This window comes from Rana temporaria, chromosome 1 (assembly GCF_905171775.1).
Source record: "Rana temporaria chromosome 1, aRanTem1.1, whole genome shotgun sequence".
NCBI lineage: Eukaryota > Metazoa > Chordata > Amphibia > Anura > Ranidae > Rana > Rana temporaria.
The window spans coordinates 26915472-26937195 of NC_053489.1; the positions used below are offsets into that span (position 1 = coordinate 26915472).

The 21724-nt window shown below is 50.2% G+C and overlaps 2 protein-coding genes across 2 annotated transcripts in view; one reads left to right on the forward strand and one right to left on the reverse strand.

Moving 5' to 3' along the window:
• TPGS2 (tubulin polyglutamylase complex subunit 2) overlaps positions 1–10919 on the reverse strand; it is a 41525-nt gene extending 30606 nt beyond the window's left edge. Inside the window, exons 1-3 of the mRNA XM_040336053.1 lie at positions 10805–10919; positions 4509–4594; positions 2038–2117 (exon numbers count right to left, since the gene is read on the reverse strand). Of these exons, the coding sequence (XP_040191987.1) occupies positions 2038–2117; positions 4509–4557 (129 nt within the window). The 5' untranslated portion in view covers positions 4558–4594; positions 10805–10919. The remainder of the gene's footprint in view (positions 1–2037; positions 2118–4508; positions 4595–10804) is intronic.
• Positions 10920–11109: 190 nt separating this feature from the next.
• KIAA1328 (KIAA1328 ortholog) overlaps positions 11110–21724 on the forward strand; it is a 208757-nt gene continuing 198142 nt past the window's right edge. The window contains exons 1-3 of the mRNA XM_040336054.1: positions 11110–11247; positions 16760–16795; positions 18083–18225. Of these exons, the coding sequence (XP_040191988.1) occupies positions 11199–11247; positions 16760–16795; positions 18083–18225 (228 nt within the window). The 5' untranslated portion in view covers positions 11110–11198. The remainder of the gene's footprint in view (positions 11248–16759; positions 16796–18082; positions 18226–21724) is intronic.

Consider the following 21724-nt stretch of genomic DNA (forward strand, 5'->3'; position numbering starts at 1 on the left):
CTATTTGTGGGGAAAAAAGGACGCCAATTTTGTTTGGGAGCCACACCCCACGAGCGCGCAATTGTCAGTTAAAGCGACGCAGTGCCGAATCGCAAAAACCATCCGGGTCCTTTAGCTGCATTTTGGTCCGGGTCTTAAGTGGTTAACAAAAATATAAATAAACAAATTGCCTTTACAGTCACTTGAAGCTGCTATAGCTGCAAAGGGTAGGCCAACTCAATATTGAACCCTAGTATACAGGAAGGGATAAAGACACTGCATTTCTGGCAAGATCACCAGGTTTTTTCTGCACTTGCTGAAAATGTTTTTAGCATGAAAAAAAAAAATGAATGCAGCCAGCACATGTAAGGACTGGAGAAATGAGTTTAGTTATCATTTCAATGGACTGGTGGCTACAAGGAAGTACAGCATGGAGTGTAGAAACCTCCTGTTGGTATATCTGGTGTAAAAGGAAGTCCCTATATGGAAACTCACCTATAAGGGTCACACTGGGTAGAATCTAGATAATGGAAGTTGAATTGTTAGTATACTCATCACTGAGAACCAGTGGCGGTGCGTCCATAAGGGGCGCATGGGCGCCGCCCCCTCTCTCCTTCCACCTCTCTATCACCATAGATAGATTCATGCATTGCACGAATCTATCTATGGTCACCACTGCCACCTCCTATTCAGGTGCCTGACCCCTTTTCGGGCGCCGGGCACATGAATTACAGTGGCGTGGTATTTTTTGGAAGCACCCGATTAGAGCCATAGGCGTCCAAAAAGGTGAACAGCGGGCGCCATGCTGGGCGCTCGCAGTTCACTCAGCGTTTTTGTTAGGAAAGCAAATGAATATTCGCTCTCCTAACACTGAAGTGCCTCTCAGCTGATCAGGTCTGTTACCTGTCACCTGATTGGCTGAAACGACAGGCGCTGTGATTGGACGCCGACTATCAGGCGTCCGATCATAGCAGAGGACGGGAGAAGATGTCGAGGAGCGTGGAAGACATCGCCTGACCTGCTGCCCCACGAGACAGGTAAGTGCTGGGCGGGCGGTGCACACTGGCAGCATTTGATGGGCACAGTAGCGGTAATTGATGGGCACAGTATCAGCAATTGGTGGGCACACTGGTGGCAGTTGATGGGCACAGTGGCGGCAGTTGATGGGCACAGTGGCGGCAGTTGATGGGCACAGTGGCGGCAGTTGATGGGCACAGTGGCAGAAATGTATGGGTACAGTGGTTGCGCTTTATGGCCCAGGGGCTGCGCTTTATGGCCCAGGGGCTGCGCTTTATGGCCCAGGGGCTGCGCTTTATGGCCCAGGGGCTGCGCTTTATGGGCACAGTAGCGGCAGTTGATGGGCACAGTAGCGGCAGTTGATGGGCACAGTAGCGGCAGTTGATGGGCACAGTAGCGGCAGTTGATGGGCACACTAGCGGCAGTTGATGGGCACAGTAGCGGCAGTTGATGGGCACAGTAGCGGCAGTTGATGGGCACAGTAGCGGCAGTTGATGGGCACAGTAGCGGCAGTTGATGGGTACAGGGGCTGAAATTTATGGGTACAGTGGTTGCGCTAGATGGCCCAGGGGCTGCGCTTGATGGGCACAGGGGCTGCGCCTGATGGGCACAGGGGCTGCGTTTGATGGGCACAGTGGCGGCAGTTGATGGGCACAGTGGCGGCAGTTGATGGGCACAGTGGCGGCAGTTGATGGGCACAGTGGCGGCAGTTGATGGGCACAGTGGCGGCAGTTGATGGGCACAGTGGTGGCAGTTGATGGGCACAGTGGCGGAAATGGGTACAGGGGCTGCGCTTGATGGCCCAGTGGCTGCGCTTGATGGGCACAGGGGCTGCGCTTGATGGGCACAGGGGCTGCGCCTGATGGGCACAGGGGCTGCGCCTGATGGGCACAGGGGCTGCGCCTGATGTTTTTTGTTTTTTAGTTTGTTTGTGCCCCCCAAAAAATTCTGAGCACCAGCCGCCACTGCTGAGAACAATATTAAAGACCCCTAAGCCCTGATACCCCGAGGCGAGCCGCTGGAGTACAACATCGTACATACCTGCTCCCAGGAGACAATTGTCTGACGTTCAGCAGGAGGAATGGCCTCAAACTTCACTTCCGTCACTCCAGGAGACGACTCTACAAAATACGGCCACAAAAAAAAAAAATGATTCCAGATAGGTCACCGTTTCCTATAGCAATGCACATATAACAACCTGAAAATCCAACGGCAATAGGTCTGCGGTCACCAATGTGGGAGGAGCTATACACTCACCGGACACTTTATTAGGTACACCTATTCCCGGAAGTGGGTGCAAATACCTGTATTAGACAGGTATCTGCACCCCCCTCCCTCCTGAAAGGTGCCAAATGTGACACCGGAGGGGTGGGGGTTCCGAAAAGCGGAGCTTCACTTTTTGTGTGGACCTCCGCTTTAAGTGACTTTGAATGTGACGTTGTTGTGGGTTCCAGACGGACTGGTCTGAGTATTTCAAAAACTGCTGATCTGCTGGGATTTCCACGCACAATCATCTCTTTACAGAGAATGGCCAGGAAAAGAGAAAATATCCAGCGAGCGGCAGTTGTGTGGAGGAAAATGCCTTGTTGAGGTCAGAGGAGAATGGGCAGACTGGTTCCAGATGATAGAAAGGCAACAGTAACTCAAATAATGACTGATTACACCCAAGGTATGCAGAATACCATCTCTGAACACACAACCTTGAAGCAGATGGGTTACAGCAGCGGCAGACTAGGGATCGACCGATTTTCACTTTTTTTGAAGTCTCAGTATCGGTCACAAACATCCCCGATATTGCCCGGTACCGTTCTTTAGAGCGGCCGGTCGGCTTTATTGTAATAACAACCGAAGCGGCTCAGCAGCCGTTTGACTGTTATTACAAGCAGCGGGAGGGGACGTCCCCAGTCCCACCACTCTCCGGGACTCTCCCATCACACCGGGAGGCCCGAGCAACCAGCCGGCAAAAAATGATCCTTCGTTCTCAGTCTCGGATCTAGTAACACGGAAGCGATGTCACTTTGCTTTCACTTTGCAGGGAATTAGAAAGGAAGGAAAACCCACTAGGGTTTACTTCCCCTTTAAAAACTTTTTTTTTTTATAATTTTTTCCTCAGTTTAGGCCGATACGTATTTTTCTACATTTTTTTCTACTAAAAATATCAAAATAAGTGTATATGATTGGTTTGTGCAAAAGTTATAGCGTCTGCAAAATAGGGGATAGATTTATGGCATTTTTTTTCTCTTAGTAATGGCGGCGATCTGCGATTTTTATTGTGACTGTGACATTGTGGCAGACACTTCGGACACCATTTTGGGACCATTACTGATTACTGTATAAATCACACTGGTAGGGAAGGGGTTAACACTAGGGGGCGATTAACCACTTAAGACCCGGACCTTTAGGCAGCTAAAAAACCTGGCCAGTTTTTGCGATTCGGCACTGCGTCGCTTTAACTGACAATTGCGCGGTCGTGCGACGTGGCTCCCAAACAAAACTGGCGTCCTTCTTTTCCCACAAATAGAGCTTTCTTTTGGTGGTATTTGATCACCTCTTCGGTTTTTATTTTTTGCGCTATAAACAAAAATAGAGCGAACATTTTTTACTTTTTGCTATAATAAATATCCCCCAAAAATATATATAAAAAAAATGTTTTGCTCAGTTTAGGCCGATACGTATTCTTCTACCTATTTTTGGTAAAAAAAAAAAACGCAATAAGCGTTTATCGATTGGTTTGCGCAAAATTTATAGCGTTTACAAAATAGGGGATAGTTTTATTTATTTATTTATTTTTTTACTACTAATGGCGTTGATTAGCGATTTCTTTCGTGACTGCGACATTATGGCGGACACTTCGGACAATTTTGACACATTTTTGGGACAATTGTCATTTTCACAGCAAAAAATGCATTAAAAATGCATTGTTTACTGTGAAAATGACAATTGCAGTTTGGGAGTTAACCACTAGGGGGCGCTGAAGGGGTGAAGTGTGACCTCATATGTGTTTCTAACTGTAGGGGGGCGGGGCTGGACGTGTGACGTCATTGATCGTGTTTCCCTAGAACAGGGAACACACGATCAATGACGGCGCCACAGTGAAGATCGGGGAAGCTGTGTTTACACACACCTCTCCCCGTTCTTCAGCTCCGGAGGACCGATCGCGGGACACCGGCGGCTTCGGACCGGGTCACGTACACGCGCCCCCACGGCTGGGCTTAAAGGGCAACGTACAGGTACGTGGATGTGCCCAGCCGTGCCATTCTGACGACGTATATCGGCGTGAAGGGGTCCTTAAGTGGTTAAAACACCGCTGCACAAATACCGTGTCACATAAAATATTGCAACAATCACCATTTTATTCTCTAGATTCTCTGCTAAATATATATATATAAAATGTTTGGGGGTTCTAAGTAATTTTCTAGCAAAAAAATACGGATTTTAACTTGTAAACAGCAAATGTCAGAAATAGGCTTAGGCATGAAAGGGTTAAACTGATAAGAATTGGAGTTTCTCACCTAATATCTTGCTAATCCCCAAAGTGATTTTCTCTATGTGGGAAGCCATGGTGGTGTCAGTCTTGTTGCGGTGGGCATGACATCACCTATAGAAGAACAGAAGATTAGTCTGTGGGTATCGATCGTCCAGTGAAGCCCCTCAGCGATCATTGGCTGTTCTCAGGACCATTTTGCAGTCCTGACGGTCCCACGGTTTAGTCAGTCCGGGATTCCTTATGGACAGCCGAGGGATGGAGTTACGCTGCTGAGCCATCTGAGATCGATGGTAGATGGGCCCTTCTTGCACCACCGTCCAACCCACGGACTTCGGCTCTGTGACTGGCCGGGGTTGCGGGACGTCACATGTACGCGGGAGCCGCCAGTCATGGCACTCGCTAGTGAAGAAAGGGCACACAGGGCGGATTTTTCATATCGCATGAACCAATGACATCATCGGCGCACTACAAGGTAAATATCTCCTAAATGGCGCACGTTGAGGAGATATTTACTGAACCTATAGGGAAGCTTTATTATAGGTTCGCCTATGGGTACAACTTGAAAATTGAGGTTTATAACCACTTTAAAACCTGGAAGCTGATTGGTCTCTATGCAAAGCTGATTTTACACTCTCCAGCCCAGTTTACACCGTGTATATGAGTCATGTTGGAACAGGAAGGGGCCGTCCCCACAAAGTTGTCCATTATGTCTGACGCCGTAAGAGTTCCCTTCACTGGAACTAATCCCATGAAGTGTTCTCAGCCCCACCCTCCCCTCATGCAGTGTTCTCAGCCAGCCCTGCCCTCCCCCATGCAGTGTTCTTAGACCCGCCCTTCCCCCCATGCAGTGTTCTTAGCTCCGCCCGTTCCCCGGAGCAGTGTTCTCAGCCCTGCCCATTCCCCCCACGCAGTGTTCTAAGCTCTGCCCATTCCCCACACGCAGTGTTTTCAGTCCTGCCCTTTTCCCCCATGAATGAATGAATGAATGAAAAATTTATATAGCGCGGCACATGCGAACTGAATCGCCTCTGGGCGCTTGTTGATTAAGTCTCATGCCTTTCAAAAAAGCAGGGTTTTGATCTGCCTTCTGAAAGACAGGTGGTTTTGCTCCAACCGAATGCTGGTTGGTAAGGCATTCCAAAGCCTGGGGCCCTGGAAAGCAAACCTTCTTTCTCCTTTGGACTTGTATTTGGTTATAGGAACCTTGACCAGATTTTGGTCGGTGGAACGCAAAATGCGACTGCAATTGTGCAGTTTGATCTTGTCGCATAGATATCTAGGAGCCTTCCCTTGGATGCACTTATGTGTCAGGCAGAGTGCTTTGAATGCAATTCTGTCCTTCACTGGCAGCCAGTGAAGGGATCTCAGTGAAGGTGAGATTGATTCCCAAGATTTTTTCCCAGTCACCAGTCTAGCGGCCGTATTCTGTACGACTTGGAGACGAGCGATTTGGTACTTGGGTAGCCCGAGGTAAAGGGCATTTGCATAGTCCAGTCTGGAATTCACGATTGTTCCCACCACGACTGCTACGTCTTCTTTAGGAATAAATGGAATCAGTCTGCGTAGTAGGCGCATCAAATGGTGCGCCCCGCTGACTACGGACCCTATTTGTGCGTCCATTGTCATGAGGGTGTCAAACGTGACTCCCAGACTTTTGACTTTGGAGCTAGGGGCGATGATTTGTCCCAGGATGGGAGATGGTGTCCAGTTTGTTGTTGGTGGTTTCTTCCGACTGGCATCGAAGATAAAGAGTTCTGTTTTAGCACTATTGAGTTTGAGATAACTCTTAGACATCCAGTTTTCTATTGAAGAGAGACATTTCTCTAACCTTAGATGATGATCCTTTTTGTGGCAGATGCGAAAATACAACTGCGTGTCGTCTGCATAAGAGTGATAAAGTAGTTCATGGCTACTGATTATATCAAAGAGAGGACGAAGATAGATATTAAACAGCACTGGAGACAAGGGGGATCCTTGGGGGACCCCACATGTCACCGTGCGTTTTTCAGATGTGAAGGATCCCAGTTTCACTGTTTGTGATCGGTTTCCAAGAAACGAGGAGAACCATGGTAAGGCATCTTCTGAGACTCCGGCGACTTCTGTTAGTCGTCTCAGTAGCAATTTGTGGTCTACTGTGTCAAAAGCAGCGCTTAGGTCCAGCAGAACCAGGAGACATGATTCTCCTTCGTCTGCGGCCTCAAGCGCATCGTCCCATATTTTCAGTAAGGCCGTTTCTGTCCCGTGTCCGGGACGGAACCCGGATTGAAATGGATCGAGTAGATTGTGGGTGTCCAGATGCTGTTGCAGCTGATTTACCACCACTTTCTCCATTATCTTGGACAGAGCATTTAGACCTGTTATGGGACGGCGGTGAGTTGGGTCCATAGGATCCAAATTAGGTTTTTTCAAGATCGGCAGAATTGTGCCCTCTTTCAGCAGGGAAGGCACTATGCCTTCCTTAAATGACTGATTTATAAGCTGCGTGATCGGAGGCGCCAGGATGTCGGCACATTCCTTCAGTAGCTTGGTGGGAATGATGTCATTCGGTGCTGTGCTGTTTACACCGTGTATATGAGTCATGTTGGAACAGGAAGGGGCCGTCCCCACAAAGTTGTCCATTATGTCTGACGCCGTAAGAGTTCCCTTCACTGGAACTAATCCCATGAAGTGTTCTCAGCCCCACCCTCCCCTCATGCAGTGTTCTCAGCCAGCCCTGCCCTCCCCCATGCAGTGTTCTTAGACCCGCCCTTCCCCCCATGCAGTGTTCTTAGCTCCGCCCGTTCCCCGGAGCAGTGTTCTCAGCCCTGCCCATTCCCCCCACGCAGTGTTCTAAGCTCTGCCCATTCCCCACACGCAGTGTTTTCAGTCCTGCCCTTTTCCCCCATGAAGTGTTCTCAGCCTTGCCTATTCCCCCTATGCAGTGTTCTCAGCTCCGCCCATTCCCCCATGCAGTGTTTTCAGTCCTGCCCTTTTCCCCCATGCAGCGTTCTCAGTCCTGCCCATTCCCCCATGCAGTGTTCTCAGCCCTGCTTATTCCCCCCATGCAGTGTTCTCAGTCCCACCCTTTTCCCCATGCATTGTTCTCAGTCCCGCCCTTTTCCCCATGCAGTGTTCTCAGCCCCGCCCGTTCCCCGGAGCAGTGTTCTCAGTCCCACCCTTTTCCCCATGCAGTGTTCTCAGTTCCGCCCTTCCCCCCATGCAGTGTTCTTAGCTCCGCCCGTTCCCCGAAGCAGTGTTCTCAGCCCTGCCCGTTCCCCCCACGCAGTGTTCTAAGCTCCGCCCGTTCCCCACACGCAGTGTTTTCAGTCCTGCCCTTTTCCCCCATGAAGTGTTCTCAGCCCTGCTTATTCCCCCCATGCAGTGTTCTCAGTCCCACCCTTTTCCCCATGCAGTGTTCTCAGTCCCGCCCTTTTCCCCATGCAGTGTTCTCAGCCCCGCCCTTTTCCCCCCATGAAGTGTTCTCATCCCACCCCTCATGCAGTGTTCTCAGCCCCGCCCTTTCCCCCCCATGAAGTGTTCTCAGCCCACCCCTTCCCCCCCCCATGCAGTGTTCTCAGCCCCGCCCTTTCCCCCCATGAAGTGTTCTCAGCCCACCCCTCCCCCCCATGCAGTGTTCTCAGCCCCGCCCTTTCCCCATGCAGTGTTCTCGGGCCCACTCATTTCCCCCCATGCAGTGTTCTCAGTCCCGCCCTTTTCCCCCCATGCAGTGTTCTTAGCCCCACCCTTTTCACTGTGCAATGTTCTCAGTCCCACCCCTTTCCCCATGCAGTGTTCTCAGCCCCACCCTTTTCCCCCCATGAAGTGTTCTCAGCCCCGCCCTTTCCCCCCATGAAGTGTTCTCAGCCCACCCCTTTCCCCCCCCATGCAGTGTTCTCAGCCCCGCCCTTTCCCCATGCAGTGTTCTCGGGCCCACTCATTTCCCCCCCATGCAGTGTTCTCAGTCCCACCCCTTTCTCCCCATGCAGTGTTCTCAGTCCCGCCCTTTTCCCCCATGCAGCGTTCTCAGTCCTGCCCATTCCCCCATGCAGTGTTCTCAGCCCTGCTTATTCCCCCCATGCAGTGTTCTCAGTTCCGCCCTTCCCCCCATGCAGTGTTCTTAGCTCCGCCCGTTCCCCGGAGCAGTGTTCTCAGCCCTGCCCGTTCCCCCCACGCAGTGTTCTAAGCTCCGCCCGTTCCCCACACGCAGTGTTTTCAGTCCTGCCCTTTTCCCCCATGAAGTGTTCTCAGCCTTGCCTATTCCCCCTATGCAGTGTTCTCAGCTCCGCCCATTCCCCCATGCAGTGTTTTCAGTCCTGCCCTTTTCCCCCATGCAGCGTTCTCAGTCCTGCCCATTCCCCCATGCAGTGTTCTCAGCCCTGCTTATTCCCCCCATGCAGTGTTCTCAGTCCCACCCTTTTCCCCATGCATTGTTCTCAGTCCCGCCCTTTTCCCCATGCAGTGTTCTCAGCCCCGCCCTTTTCCCCCCATGAAGTGTTCTCAGCCCACCCCTCATGCAGTGTTCTCAGCCCCGCCCTTTCCCCCCCATGAAGTGTTCTCAGCCCACCCCTTCCCCCCCCATGCAGTGTTCTCAGCCCCGCCCTTTCCCCCCATGAAGTGTTCTCAGCCCACCCCTCCCCCCCATGCAGTGTTCTCAGCCCCGCCCTTTCCCCATGCAGTGTTCTCAGGCCCACTCATTTCCCCCCATGCAGTGTTCTCAGTCCCGCCCTTTTCCCCCCATGCAGTGTTCTTAGCCCCACCCCTTTCCCCATGCAGTGTTCTCAGCCCCACCCTTTTCCCCCCATGAAGTGTTCTCAGCCCCGCCCTTTCCCCCCATGAAGTGTTCTCAGCCCACCTTCCCCCCCCCCCCCATGCAGTGTTCTCAGCCCCACCCTTTCCCCATGCAGTGTTCTCGGGCCCACTCATTTCCCCCCCATGCAGTGTTCTCAGTCCCACCCCTTTCTCCCCATGCAGTGTTCTCAGTCCCGCCCTTTTCCCCCCATGCAGTGTTCTCAGCCCCGCCCTTTCCCCATGCAGTGTTCTCGGGCCCACTCATTTCCCCCCCATGCAGTGTTCTCAGTCCCACCCCTTTCTCCCCATGCAGTGTTCTCAGTCCCGCCCTTTTCCCCCCATGCAGTGTTCTTAGCCCCACCCTTTTCACTGTGCAATGTTCTCAGTCCCACCCCTTTCCCCATGCAGTGTTCTCAGTCCCACCCCTTTCCCCATGCAGTGTTCTCAGCTCTGCCCTTTCCCCCTTGCAGTGTTCTTAGCCCCGCCCACTTCCCTTCTGTAGAATATAACCCCTCCCATGTTATGTAGCTGAGTGAAAGGGGAGGGGTTTGTAATCCAAATCAGGAGAGCATCCTCAGGTGACAACGCTGCTCCTCCATAGACACAGTACAGTGAGCGTTGTCACCTGAGGACAGGAAGGCCCAGATTCACGAAGCAGATACGACGGTGTATCTCAGATACACCATCGTATCTCGGATTTTTACTGGTCCTGATTCATAGAATCAGATACGCATAGATAGGGCTGAGATCCGACAGTGTCACACTGTGTTACACTGTCGGATCTTTTTTTTGAATTAAAAATGGCGCCGGGGGCGTTCCCGCTGATTTACAATGAATAATATGTAAATCAGCGAGATACGCGAAATTCACAAACGTACGCGGACCCGACGCTGTGTTCTTACGTCGTTTCCGTAGCGCGGTACCCGTCGTATACTTACCCCTGCTAAAAGCAGGGGTAAGTATTGTTAAGTATGGCCGTCGTTCCCGCGTCGATTTGTATTTTTTTACGTAGTTTCCGTAAGTCGTTCTCGAATACGGAACTACGTAGTTTGCGTACGCATCGAAACCACTGACGTCCTATTGACGTCAGTGGGAGCAATGCACGCCGGGAAATTCCCCGGACGACGCATGCGTATTTAAATCGGCGCGGGAGCGCGCCTGATTTAAATATGACACTCCCCTAGCCGCGGAATTTGAATTCCGCTGGGGGATTTAGGATCCGCCGTCGCAAGTTTGGAGGTAAGTGGTTTGTGAATTAGCCACTTGCCTCCTAAACTTGCGGGAGCGGATCTTAATTCACGTAGAACGAGCGGATCTATAGATCCGCTGATCTACGTGAATCTGGCCCGAAGTGTGATTATTGGCAGAATCACCAGAAACAAAAGCCATGAAAACGAATGCAGTCAATACATATAAGGACAGGTAAGCTGCAATATATGACATTGTAATGTTTGGGGTTACATACAATTCCCACTCCTACTGAAATAGATGACTATCAGAGCTGCATGCACCTCCATACAGCCAGCACCAGAGGATGATAACAAACAGCCTCACCCCCATACAGCACCCCGGTGTATTCTAAGATAGGCAGCAGAATGTGACAATACGCCGTCTCTGTTCCTCCGCCGTATCCAGGATACACAACCCTCCCGCGGTGAATGCTGGGAACCGTCACCTCCCCGCGTTGCATGACGGGAACTGTAGTCAGCGCCCCGCTGACGGCAAACGGAGAAGACAGCCCTGGAGAACTACCACACCCACAATGCACCGCGGAGGGTCCAGACCGTACGTCACCAACGTCGGACGTCTCAGCTGAGTGAGGGTACCGGGGAGAGAGAGCCAATAGGAGAGGGGGCGCGCTCTGGCCAATGAGTAGTTTGGGAAATAGGAGGTGGGCGGGGTCCAGGAGACGGTTGTTGGGGCGGTCGGGTCTGGCGGGTGTTTGAAGATGGCGGAGTGTGAGAAGAGAGAAGATTCGGTGTACTGGAGTCAGGACAGTATCCTTACCGGGGGTCCCCGGGGTGTGTGAGGGGAGGGCGGGCTCTGTCAGGCCCGGGGAGGTGTGTGGGGGAATGTGTGGTGTAGTGGAGGGAAGGGGGCTCATAGTATTTATCTGATTGAAATCATCATTTTATAAAGAGCAAATGTCACCTCTGACCCGCTGGTGACACACCGACAGTCCCATTCACTTTAATTGCTTCCAGACCGCCAAATGACAGAGGAACGGTGCGGTGACCGCGTCCCAGAGCGGCCGCGGGCTGTGCAGCGATCGTGCCTGCGCCGTGTTACTAGGACAAGGCGCAACCCCCGATCTCTGTAAACTGCCGCGGCTCTTTAACCATGTGATCAGCTGTGTCCAATCACACGTAAGACCCCTTTCACACTGGAGGCGTTTTTCCGGGCGCTAAAGAGCTAAAAATAGCGTGTGAAAAACGCCTCTGCTAAAGCGGTGCGCTTGCGGGACATTCGAAAAAAAAAAAAAGTCCTGCGAGCAGCGCGCACTCCTCCACCGCCCATGCCCGTTGAAATGAATGGGCACCACTGCCAAAGCCCCATGCACAGGTGCTTTTTGGGCACATTTAACCCTTTGGGAGGGGTAAAAAAGCGCCCTGCTAGCGGCCGAAAAGCGCAGCTAAAACGACGGCAGAGTGCTGCTAAAACTAGCGTCGCTTTACCGCTGATGAGGCCCACTTGGCAGTGTGAAAGGGGTATAAATGCAGAAGTGGCGGTGATCGGCTTTCGTCACCTCACACTGTGGCGAGGAGAGCCGATCAGCGGCAGGTAATTGGGACACTGATCATCGGTGTCCTGATTATAGGAAAGCCCCAGCAGTGGCGGTAGGTGATGCCAGTCAGTACCACCTAATCGGGAACCCACCAGTGCTGCCTTATCAGTACTGCCTAATCAGTGCCCACCTGTGCTGTCTAATCGGTGCTGCCTAATCGGTGCTACCTAATCAGTGCCAACCAGTGCTGCCTAATCAGTGCCACCTAATCAGTACCACTTAATCAGTACTCATAGTGCTGCCTAATCAGTGCCACCTAATCAGTATTTCTTAATCAGTGTCCACCAGTGCCACCCAGTGCTGCCTAATCAGTGCCACCTAATCAGTACCACTTAATCAGTACCCATAGTGCTGCCTAATCAGTGCCAACCAGTGCTGCCTAATCAGTGCCACCTAATCAGTACCATTTAATCAGTACTCATAGTGCTGCCTAATCAGTGCCAACCAGTGCTGCCTAATCAGTGCCACCTAATCAGTACCATTTAATCAGTACTCATAGTGCTGCCTAATCAGTGCCAACCAGTGCTGCCTAATCAGTGCCACCTAATCAGTACCACTTAATCAGTACTCATAGTGCTGCCTAATCAGTGCCACCTAATCAGTATTTCTTAATCAGTGTCCACCAGTGCCACCCAGTGCTGCCTAATCAGTGCCACCTAATCAGTACCACTTAATCAGTACCCATAGTGCTGCCTAATCAGTGCCAACCAGTGCTGCCTAATCAGTGCCACCTAATCAGTCCCAACCAGTGCTGCCTAATCAGTATTTCTTATCAGTGCTGCCTAATCAGTGTCACCTAATCAATATTTCTTAATCAGTCCCAACCAGTGCCACCTAATCAGTCCCAACCAGTGCTGCCTAATCAGTGCCCACCAGTGCCACCTAATCAGTGCCAACCAGTGCCGCCTCATCAGTGCCAACCAGTGCCACCTCATCAGTACCAACCAGTGCTGCCTAATCAGTGCCCACCGGTGCCACCTAATCAGCGCCACCTAATCGATGCCCATCAGTGCTGCCTCATCAGTGCACATCAGCGAATGGGGAAATATTGCTTATTTACAAATTTTGCTGATAGAAACTAAACGATTTTTTTCCAAAATGTTTTGTCTTTTTTTTTTTTTTTTTTGGGTACAAAATAAAAAATCCCAGCAGGGATTAAATGGCAACAAAAGAAATCTCTATTCGTGTGAAAAAAAGATAAAGGAAATGTCATGTGGGTACAGTGACCATGTAATTGTCATTTAAAGTGCTGCAATGCAGTGCCCACCAGAGCATATAAAAAAAAAATATATATATATATATATATATATATATATATATATATATATAGCAAAAAATAAAAACCCAGCAGTGATTAAATACCACCAAAAGAACGCTTTATTTGTGTGAAATTGTCAATTGCACACTTTTCATTTAAAGTGTGTCAGCGCTGAAAATTGTCCTGGGCAGGAAGGGGGTTTAAGTGCCCAGTAAGCGAGTGGTTAATCATTGATTTTTTATCCACCCTCTCCCAGCCCCCCCCATTAAGTGGGGGGCTAAGAGAGGTGGGTCACTATGGGGACCAGATACATGGGGGGCTGGGAGAGGTGGGTCACTATAGGGACCAGATACATGGGGGGCTGGGAGAGGTGGGTCACTGTGGGAACTAGATACGTGGGGGGCTGGGAGGGGTGTGCCACTATGGGGACTAGCTACGTGGGGGGCTAGGAGGGGTGTCACTATGGGGACTAGCTGTGTGGGGGGCTGGGAGGGATGTGTCACTATGGGGACTAGCTACGTGGGGGGCTGGGAGGGATGAGTTGCTATGGGGACTAGCTACGTGGGGGGCTGGCAGGGATGTGTCACTATAGGGACCAGTTACGTGGGGGGCTGGGAGGGATGTGTCGCTATGGGGACCAGATACGTGGGGGCTGGGAGGGGTGTGTCACTATGGGGTCTAGATACATGGGGGACTGGGAGAGGTGTGACACTGTGGGGACCAGATACGTGGGGGGAGTGTCTGGGAGGGGTATCACTATAGAGACTAGATCAATGTGGGGGGGGGCTGGAAGGGGTGCGTTACTATGGGGTCCAGATACATGGGAGGGGTGGGTCACTATGGGGACCAGATGGTATACGGGGGGCTGGGAGAGGTGTGCCACTTTGGTTACATGGGGCTCATCGTGGAATGGGAAGGTTGTGCCACTATGGGGACCAGATAAATGGTGGGCTGGGAGAGGTGTGCCACTATGGGGACCAGATACATGGGGGGGCTGGGAGGGGTGTGCCACTATGGGGACCAGATAAATGGTGGGCTGGGAGAGGTGTGCCACTATGGGGACCAGATAAATGGTGGGCTGGGAGAGGTGTGCCACTATGGGGACCAGATACATGGGGGGGCTGGGAGAGGTGTGCCACTATGGGGACCAGATAAATGGTGGGCTGGGAGAGGTGTGCCACTATGGGGACCAGATACATGGGGGGGCTGGGAGGGGTGTGCCACTATGGGGACCAGATACATGGGGGGCTGGGAGAGGTGTGCCACTATGGGGACCAGATACATGGGGGGGCTGGGAGGGGTGTGCCACTATGGGGACCAGATAAATGGTGGGCTGGGAGAGGTGTGCCACTATGGGGACCAGATACATGGGGGGGCTGGGAGGGGTGTGCCACTATGGGGACCAGATACATGGGGGGCTGGGAGAGGTGTGCCACTATGGGGACCAGATACATGGGGGGCTGGGAGAGGTGTGCCACTATGGGGACCAGATAAATGGTGGGCTGGGAGAGGTGTGCCACTATGGGGACCAGATACATGGGGGGGCTGGGAGGGGTGTGCCACTATGGGGACCAGATACATGGGGGGCTGGGAGGGGTGTGCCACTATGGGGACCAGATACATGGGGGGGCTGGGAGGGGTGTGCCACTATGGGGACCAGATACATGGGGGGGCTGGGAGGGGTGTGCCACTATGGGGACCAGATACATGGGGGGGCTGGGAGGGGTGTGCCACTATGGGGACCAGATACATGGGGGGCTGGGAGAGGTGTGCCACTATGGGGACCAGATACATGGGGGGCTGGGAGAGGTGTGCCACTATGGGGCCCAGATACATGGGGGGGATGGGAGGGGTGTACCACTATGGGGACCAGATACATGGGGGGGATGGGAGGGGTGTACCACTATGGGGACCAGATAATGGTGGGCTGGGAGAGGTGTGCCACTATGGGGACCAGATACATGGGGGGCTGGGAGAGGTGTGCCACTATGGGGCCCAGATACATGGGGGGGATGGGAGGGGTGTACCACTATGGGGACCAGATACATGGGGGGGATGGGAGGGGTGTACCACTATGGGGACCAGATACATGGGGGGGATGGGAGGGGTGTACCACTATGGGGACCAGATAATGGTGGGCTGGGAGAGGTGTGCCACTATGGGGACCAGATACATGGGGGGCTGGGAGAGGTGTGCCACTATGGGGCCCAGATACATGGGGGGGATGGGAGGGGTGTACCACTATGGGGACCAGATACATGGGGGGGATGGGAGGGGTGTACCACTATGGGGACCAGATAATGGTGGGCTGGGAGAGGTGTGCCACTATGGGGACCAGATAATGGGGGGCTGGGAGAGGTGTGCCACTATGGGGACCAGATAATGGGGGGCTGGGAGAGGTGTGCCACTATGGGGACATGGGGCTCATCGTGGAATGGGAGGGGTGTGTCACTAAGGGACATGGACATGGTACATGGGGGGGGCTGGGGGTGGTGTGTCACTAAGGGGACATGGTACATGGGGGGCTGGGAGGGGTGTGTCACTAAGGGGACATGGTACATTGGAGTGTCTGAAGTGTGACCTGTATCATGGAAGCTCCCCCAAGTAAAGGCAAGCAGGGAGGAAAGAACTAATTGCCAGTATTGGCTGTGTTCTCCTTTCAGTTGATCATTCCCCAGCATTGTCTTACCATGCCTTGTTCTGCACGGTGTCTCTGTGGAGGTGGCAATGTAGAGGAGCCAGGCTTTGCTTCCTTGTGTCAAAGCATCCCTCTGCTGATGGAAATGATGACTAAAATACAAATGTGGAGGAAGCATAGAACCTCACAAGCAGGGAGATCCTTGCACTGCAGCTCCTCAGGTACAGCTTCCTCTCCAGCAAGCAGAAGAGCCAAATCTCACTGGAAATCTCCGGGGAGTAGCTGGAAAAGGTAGCAGTGCCTTTTCTATGAGACTGTGGGGTTGATTTACTAAAACTGGAGAGTGCAAAATCTGGTGCAGCTGTACATGGTAGCCAATCAGCTTTCAACTTCAGATTGTTCAAATAAAGGGGCTGTAAAGGTACAATTTTGTTTCCCTAAATAACTTCCTTTACCTTAGTGCAGTCCTCCTTCACTTACCTCATCCTTCCATTTTGTTTTTAAATGTCCTTATTTCTTCTGAGAAATCCTCACTTCCTGTTCTTCTGTCTGTAACTCCACACAGTAATGCCAGGCTTTCTCCCTGGTGTGGAGTGTCATGCTCGTCCCCTCCCTTGGACTACAGGAGAGTCAGGACGCTCTCTACGTTGCAGATAGAGAAAGGAGCTGTGTGTTAGTGGGCGTCCTGACTCTCCTGTAGTCCAAGGGAGGGGGCTATGTGAAATCTTCATCTTTGACCTCAGGTCCACTTTGAGATTCTTTTCTTGTATTGGAAATGTGGAAGAAAATCTTCGCCGTGAAATTTGCTTTCCTTAACGTCCTGTCCAGATTCTGACGAGGAACAAAAGATGGTCTATGTACCAGGTATGTCTAATGACCCGAGGATGCTTTCATACTTTATTTGTGTGATTCCTATTTACACCTATTATACATTGAATACTAATAGATTATTCCTCAGAATAGTTTGCCTGGAGTTCGGCTTTAACCACTTAAGGACCGCCTCCTGCATATATACGTCGGCAGAATGGCACAGCTGGGCACAGGCACGTACCTGTACTTCCTCTTTGAGTGTCCAGCCGTGGGTCGCGGGCCCGTGCCCGCATCCGGTCCGAAGCTCCGCGGGACCCGCGGACCCGATCGCTGCTGGAGTCCCGCGATCAGTCCCCGGAGCTAAAGAACGGGGAGAGGTGAGTGTAAACACAGCTTCCCCGTTCTTCACAGTGGCGCTGTCATTGATCGTGTGTTCCCTAATATAGGGAAACACGATCAATGACGTTACACGTCCAGCCCCGCCCCCCTACAGTTAGAAATACATATGAGGTCACACTTAACCCCTTCAGCGCCCCCTTGTGGTTAACTCCCAAACTGCAATTGTAATTTTCACAGTAATCAGTGCATTTTTAATGCATTTTTTGCTGTGAAAATGACAATGGTCCCAAAAATGTGTCAAAATTGTCCAATGTGTCCGCCATAATGTCGCTGATCGCCGCCATTGGTAGTAAAAAATTAACAAAAATGCAATAAAACTATTCCCTATTTTGTAAACGCTATAAATTTTGTGCAAACCAATCGATAAACGCCTTTTGCGATTTTTTTTTTTTTTTTTCTTACCAAAAATAGGTAGAAGAATACGTATCGGCCTAAACTGAGGAAAAAATATATATATTTTTTATATATTTTTGGGGGATATTTATTATAGCAAAAAGTAAAAAAATATTGCATTTTTTTTCAAGATTGTCGCTCTATTTTTGTTTATAGCGCAAAAAATAAAAACCGCAGAGGTGATCAAATACCACCAAAAGAAAGCTCTATTTGTGGGAAAAAAAGGACGCCAATTTTGTTTGGGAGCCCTGTCGCACGACCGCGCAATTGTCAGTTAAAGCGACGCAGTGCCGAATCGCAAAAACTGGCCAGGTCCTTTAGCTGCCTAAAGGTCCGGGTCTTAAGTGGTTAAAGAGCAGCAAATGTGTCAACATTTTTATAAAAAATACTACTTTAAGTTATAAAACAAGATGTATGCTTACTAAAAAAAAAAAAAAAAAAAAATATAGTTTTGTCTCTGATAAGTTTTTTTGCAAGGTTATGATTTTTTTGTTTGGCCGGGTATGAGACCTTGCGATGTTTAATGCTCTGCTTGTCACACTTGTCTAGGACTCTGCAGTGAAGGTAACCTCAGATCGGCTTCCAAGTTTAAGAATTTAAAACCTGAACATAGGAAATCCAGAGCCCCAGCTCCCGTCCCAGAGGCTTCTATGGAGTTGGTACCAGACTGGACTCAGCACAGAGATCAAGAGGTAATGTGCTGCTTACTGCTTTATCCCTCCTTCCTTTATAGCCAGGGCTCGACAAATCCCGGGCGCCAGGTCTCCCTGGTGACTAGAAATGGTGTCCTGGCGACTTGGCTTGGAAGGTGAGCTGGCGCCATCTGGTGGTGGCCGTTGGTATTACAAGTTAAGCATTACAAGTTAAACAGCAATTCTAATGTCATTTTTCACTATTTTCACTGCCATCTTCTTCCCTCTAATTGGAACCCCTAAACATTATATATATTTTTTATCCTAACACCCTAGAGAATAAAATGGTGATCGTTGCAATACTTTCTGTCACGCCGTATTTGCGCAGCGGTCTTACAAACGCACTTTTTTGGGAAAAAATTACACTTTTTTTAAATCAAAAAATAAGACAACAGTAAAGTTATCCCCATTTTTTTTAATATTATGAAAGATAATGTTACGCCGAGTAAATTCATACCCAACATGTCACGCTTCAAAATTGCGTCCGCTCGTGGAATGCTGACAAACTTTGACAAACTTTTACCCTTTAAAATCTTCATAGGCGACGTTTAAAAAAAAATCTACAGGTTGCATGTTTTGAGTTACAGAGGAGGTCTAGAGCTAGAATTATTGCTCTCGCTCTACCAATCGCGGCGATACCTCACATGTGTGGTTTGAACACCGTTTACATATGCGGGCGCTGCTCACGTATGTGTTCGCTTCTGCGCGCAAGCTCGTCGGGACGGGACGCGTTTTCTGGCTCCTAACTTTTTTAGCTGGCTCCTAGATTCCAAGCAAATTTGTCAAACCCTGCTTATAGCTCATGTCCAGGGCCCCCCTCTTCCTCACCCTTCCTTTGCCTCTCTCACTATATAATTCCTGAATAGCTCACTCTGCGGGAAAAAAACTATGCAGCAAAGTTAGCACATATTTTTTTATTTTTTTTTTGTATAATGTGAAAGATGTTACGGCGAGAATCGTGATTTTTTTTTCTAAGCAAAAAAAATTATGATTCTCTTTTTTTTTTTTTTTTTTCAGAATCATGGTAGCTTTAGTGTCGTGTCCTCCAAAGCTTGCTAGTGTTCAGTCACCTGAAGCTACCAGCCTATAATGCCGCAGGGTACCGTACTTCCAAAATATGAAAGTTACAGATAACTCAAAGTCACACTTTATTTTTTTGTAAGATTGTTTCTCAACCCCTCCATGAAATCTCGAAGGCTTGTTATTGCACATCCTGATTGATGCTGTCAGAGACACGGGGCCAGATCCACATAGAAATAGATCGGCGCAGCGTATGTGAGATACGCTACGCCGTTGTAACTTACTTTTGGCTGCTTTGAATCCTCAAAGAATTTGCGCCGTAAGTTACGGCGGCGTAGTGTATGTCTGGTGGCGGAATTCAAATCGGCGGTTAGGGGGCGGGTTTTTATTTAAATGAAGCGCGTCCCCGCGCCGAATGAACTGCGCATGCGCCGTCCCTAAATTTCCCGGCGTGCATTGCGCTAAATGACGTCGCTAGGACGTAATTTTTTTTTTAACTTAGACGGGACTTACGTACATTCCGATTCACGGACGATTTACGTGAAATATGAGCCGTACTTACCGTTTACGAGATGCATCTTCTCCGCCGCTTCCGGGTATGGGCTGCGGGACTGGGCGTTCCTATTTTGATTGACGGTCTTCCGAGAGGCTTCCGACGGTCGCATCATCGCGTCACGATTTTCTGAAAGAAGCCGAACGTCGGTGCGCAGGCGCAGTATAGAGCCGCACCGACGTTCGGCTTCTTTCGGCTACGAGTGACGCGATGGATGCGACCGTCGGAAGCCTCTCGGAAGACTGTCAATCAAGAAGGAACGCCCGCTCCCGAAGACCCATACCCGGAAGCGACGGAAGAAGATGCAGCTCGAAAACGGGTAAGTACAGCTCATATTTTAAAACAACTAGCCGATTCCCCTAGACAAAACGAGCAGGAAGCTAAGGGAAAAAGATAAAAAAATATATAATTGGGTGAACTCCCGCTTTAACATGGCAAGTCTAACTATACGCCGCAAAACACCAGCTTTAACTATACGTCGGAAAAAGCCGACTTGAGACGACGTAAAGGAATGCGCCGGCCGCTCGTACGTTCGTGGATCGTCAGAAATAGCTAATTTGCATATCCGACGTGGAAAACTACGTGAACGCCACCCAGCGGACGCCGAAGTATTGCATCTTAGATCCGAAAGGCGTACGAGAACGTATACCTGTCGGATCTAACCCAGATGCCGTCGTATCTTGGTTTGAGGATTCAAACCAAAGATACGAAGCGGGTAATTTGAAAGTACGCCGGCGTATCAGTAGATACGCCGGCGTACTCGCTCTGAGGATCTGGCCCATGGATGGTATGAAGGGGTGCTGCTGGTAAATGGTTGGCAGTTTCCAATGCTGATTGCTGGACAACCGGAGCACGGAGAGACGTCAAACTAACACATAGTTTTTTTTTTTACGAAAGGCAAATCCACTTTGCACTACAAGTGCAAACTTCCCTTGAAAGTGCACTTGGAAGTTCAGTCGCTGTAAGGCTCCATGCACACTGAAGCTGATAAACTGCAGTTTATTGGCGTTTTGGCTTTTTTTTTTTTAAAGCCCATAAACTGAACTCTATGTTAGCCTATGTGCCCATGTACACCTGGGCGTTTTTGAGTGTTAATGAGCTTTGGAGTTAATTGGCTTTTTTCTGAACTTTCTGAACCGAAATTTGCGTTCAAAGTGCCATTTTTCGTCGGGAAAAGCGCTAAAAAACGCATTTTCCTCAGTTTAGGCCGATACATATTCTACATATTTTTGGTAAGCGTTTATTGATTGGTTTGCGCAAAAGATATAGCGCCTACAAAATAGGGGATAGATTTATGATTTATTTTTTAAATTTTTACTAGTAATGGCGGCGATCTGTGATTTTTGTCAGGCCTGCGATATTGCGGCGGACACATCGGACAATTGACACTATTTTGGAACCATTTACATTTATACAGCGAACAGTGCTATAGTAATGCACGGATTACTGTGTAAATGTGACTGGCAGGGAAGGGGTTAACACTAGGGGTCGAGGAAGGGGTTAAATGTATTCCCTGGGAGTGATTCTTACTGCGGGGGGAGGGGACTGATCTGTGTCCCTATATACAAGGGACACAGCATCGGTCTCCTCTCTCCCTGACAGGACGTGGAGCTCTGTGTTTACACACACAGAGCTCCACGTCGCTGCCGATCGCAGCCGCTTCGGCATTTTAGCGATGCGCCGGGCACAGTTTTTCCTCGCTGCCCGCCCCCAGCGGCGCGCGCGGGGAATGCAAATAAATGCAAATAAAAGGCAGTTGAGAGCCGTGCTGTGCACGTCTTTCGTCTATAGCGCGGGTCTCAAGTGGTTAAAGCTATTGCAAAAACGCTGAAAAACGTTGCAAGGCTCCCTGCAAAGCTACTGGCTATTTTTTTTTTTTTTTTTTTTTTTTTAGCTTCAGTGTGTATGGAGCCTTAATCTAAGAAG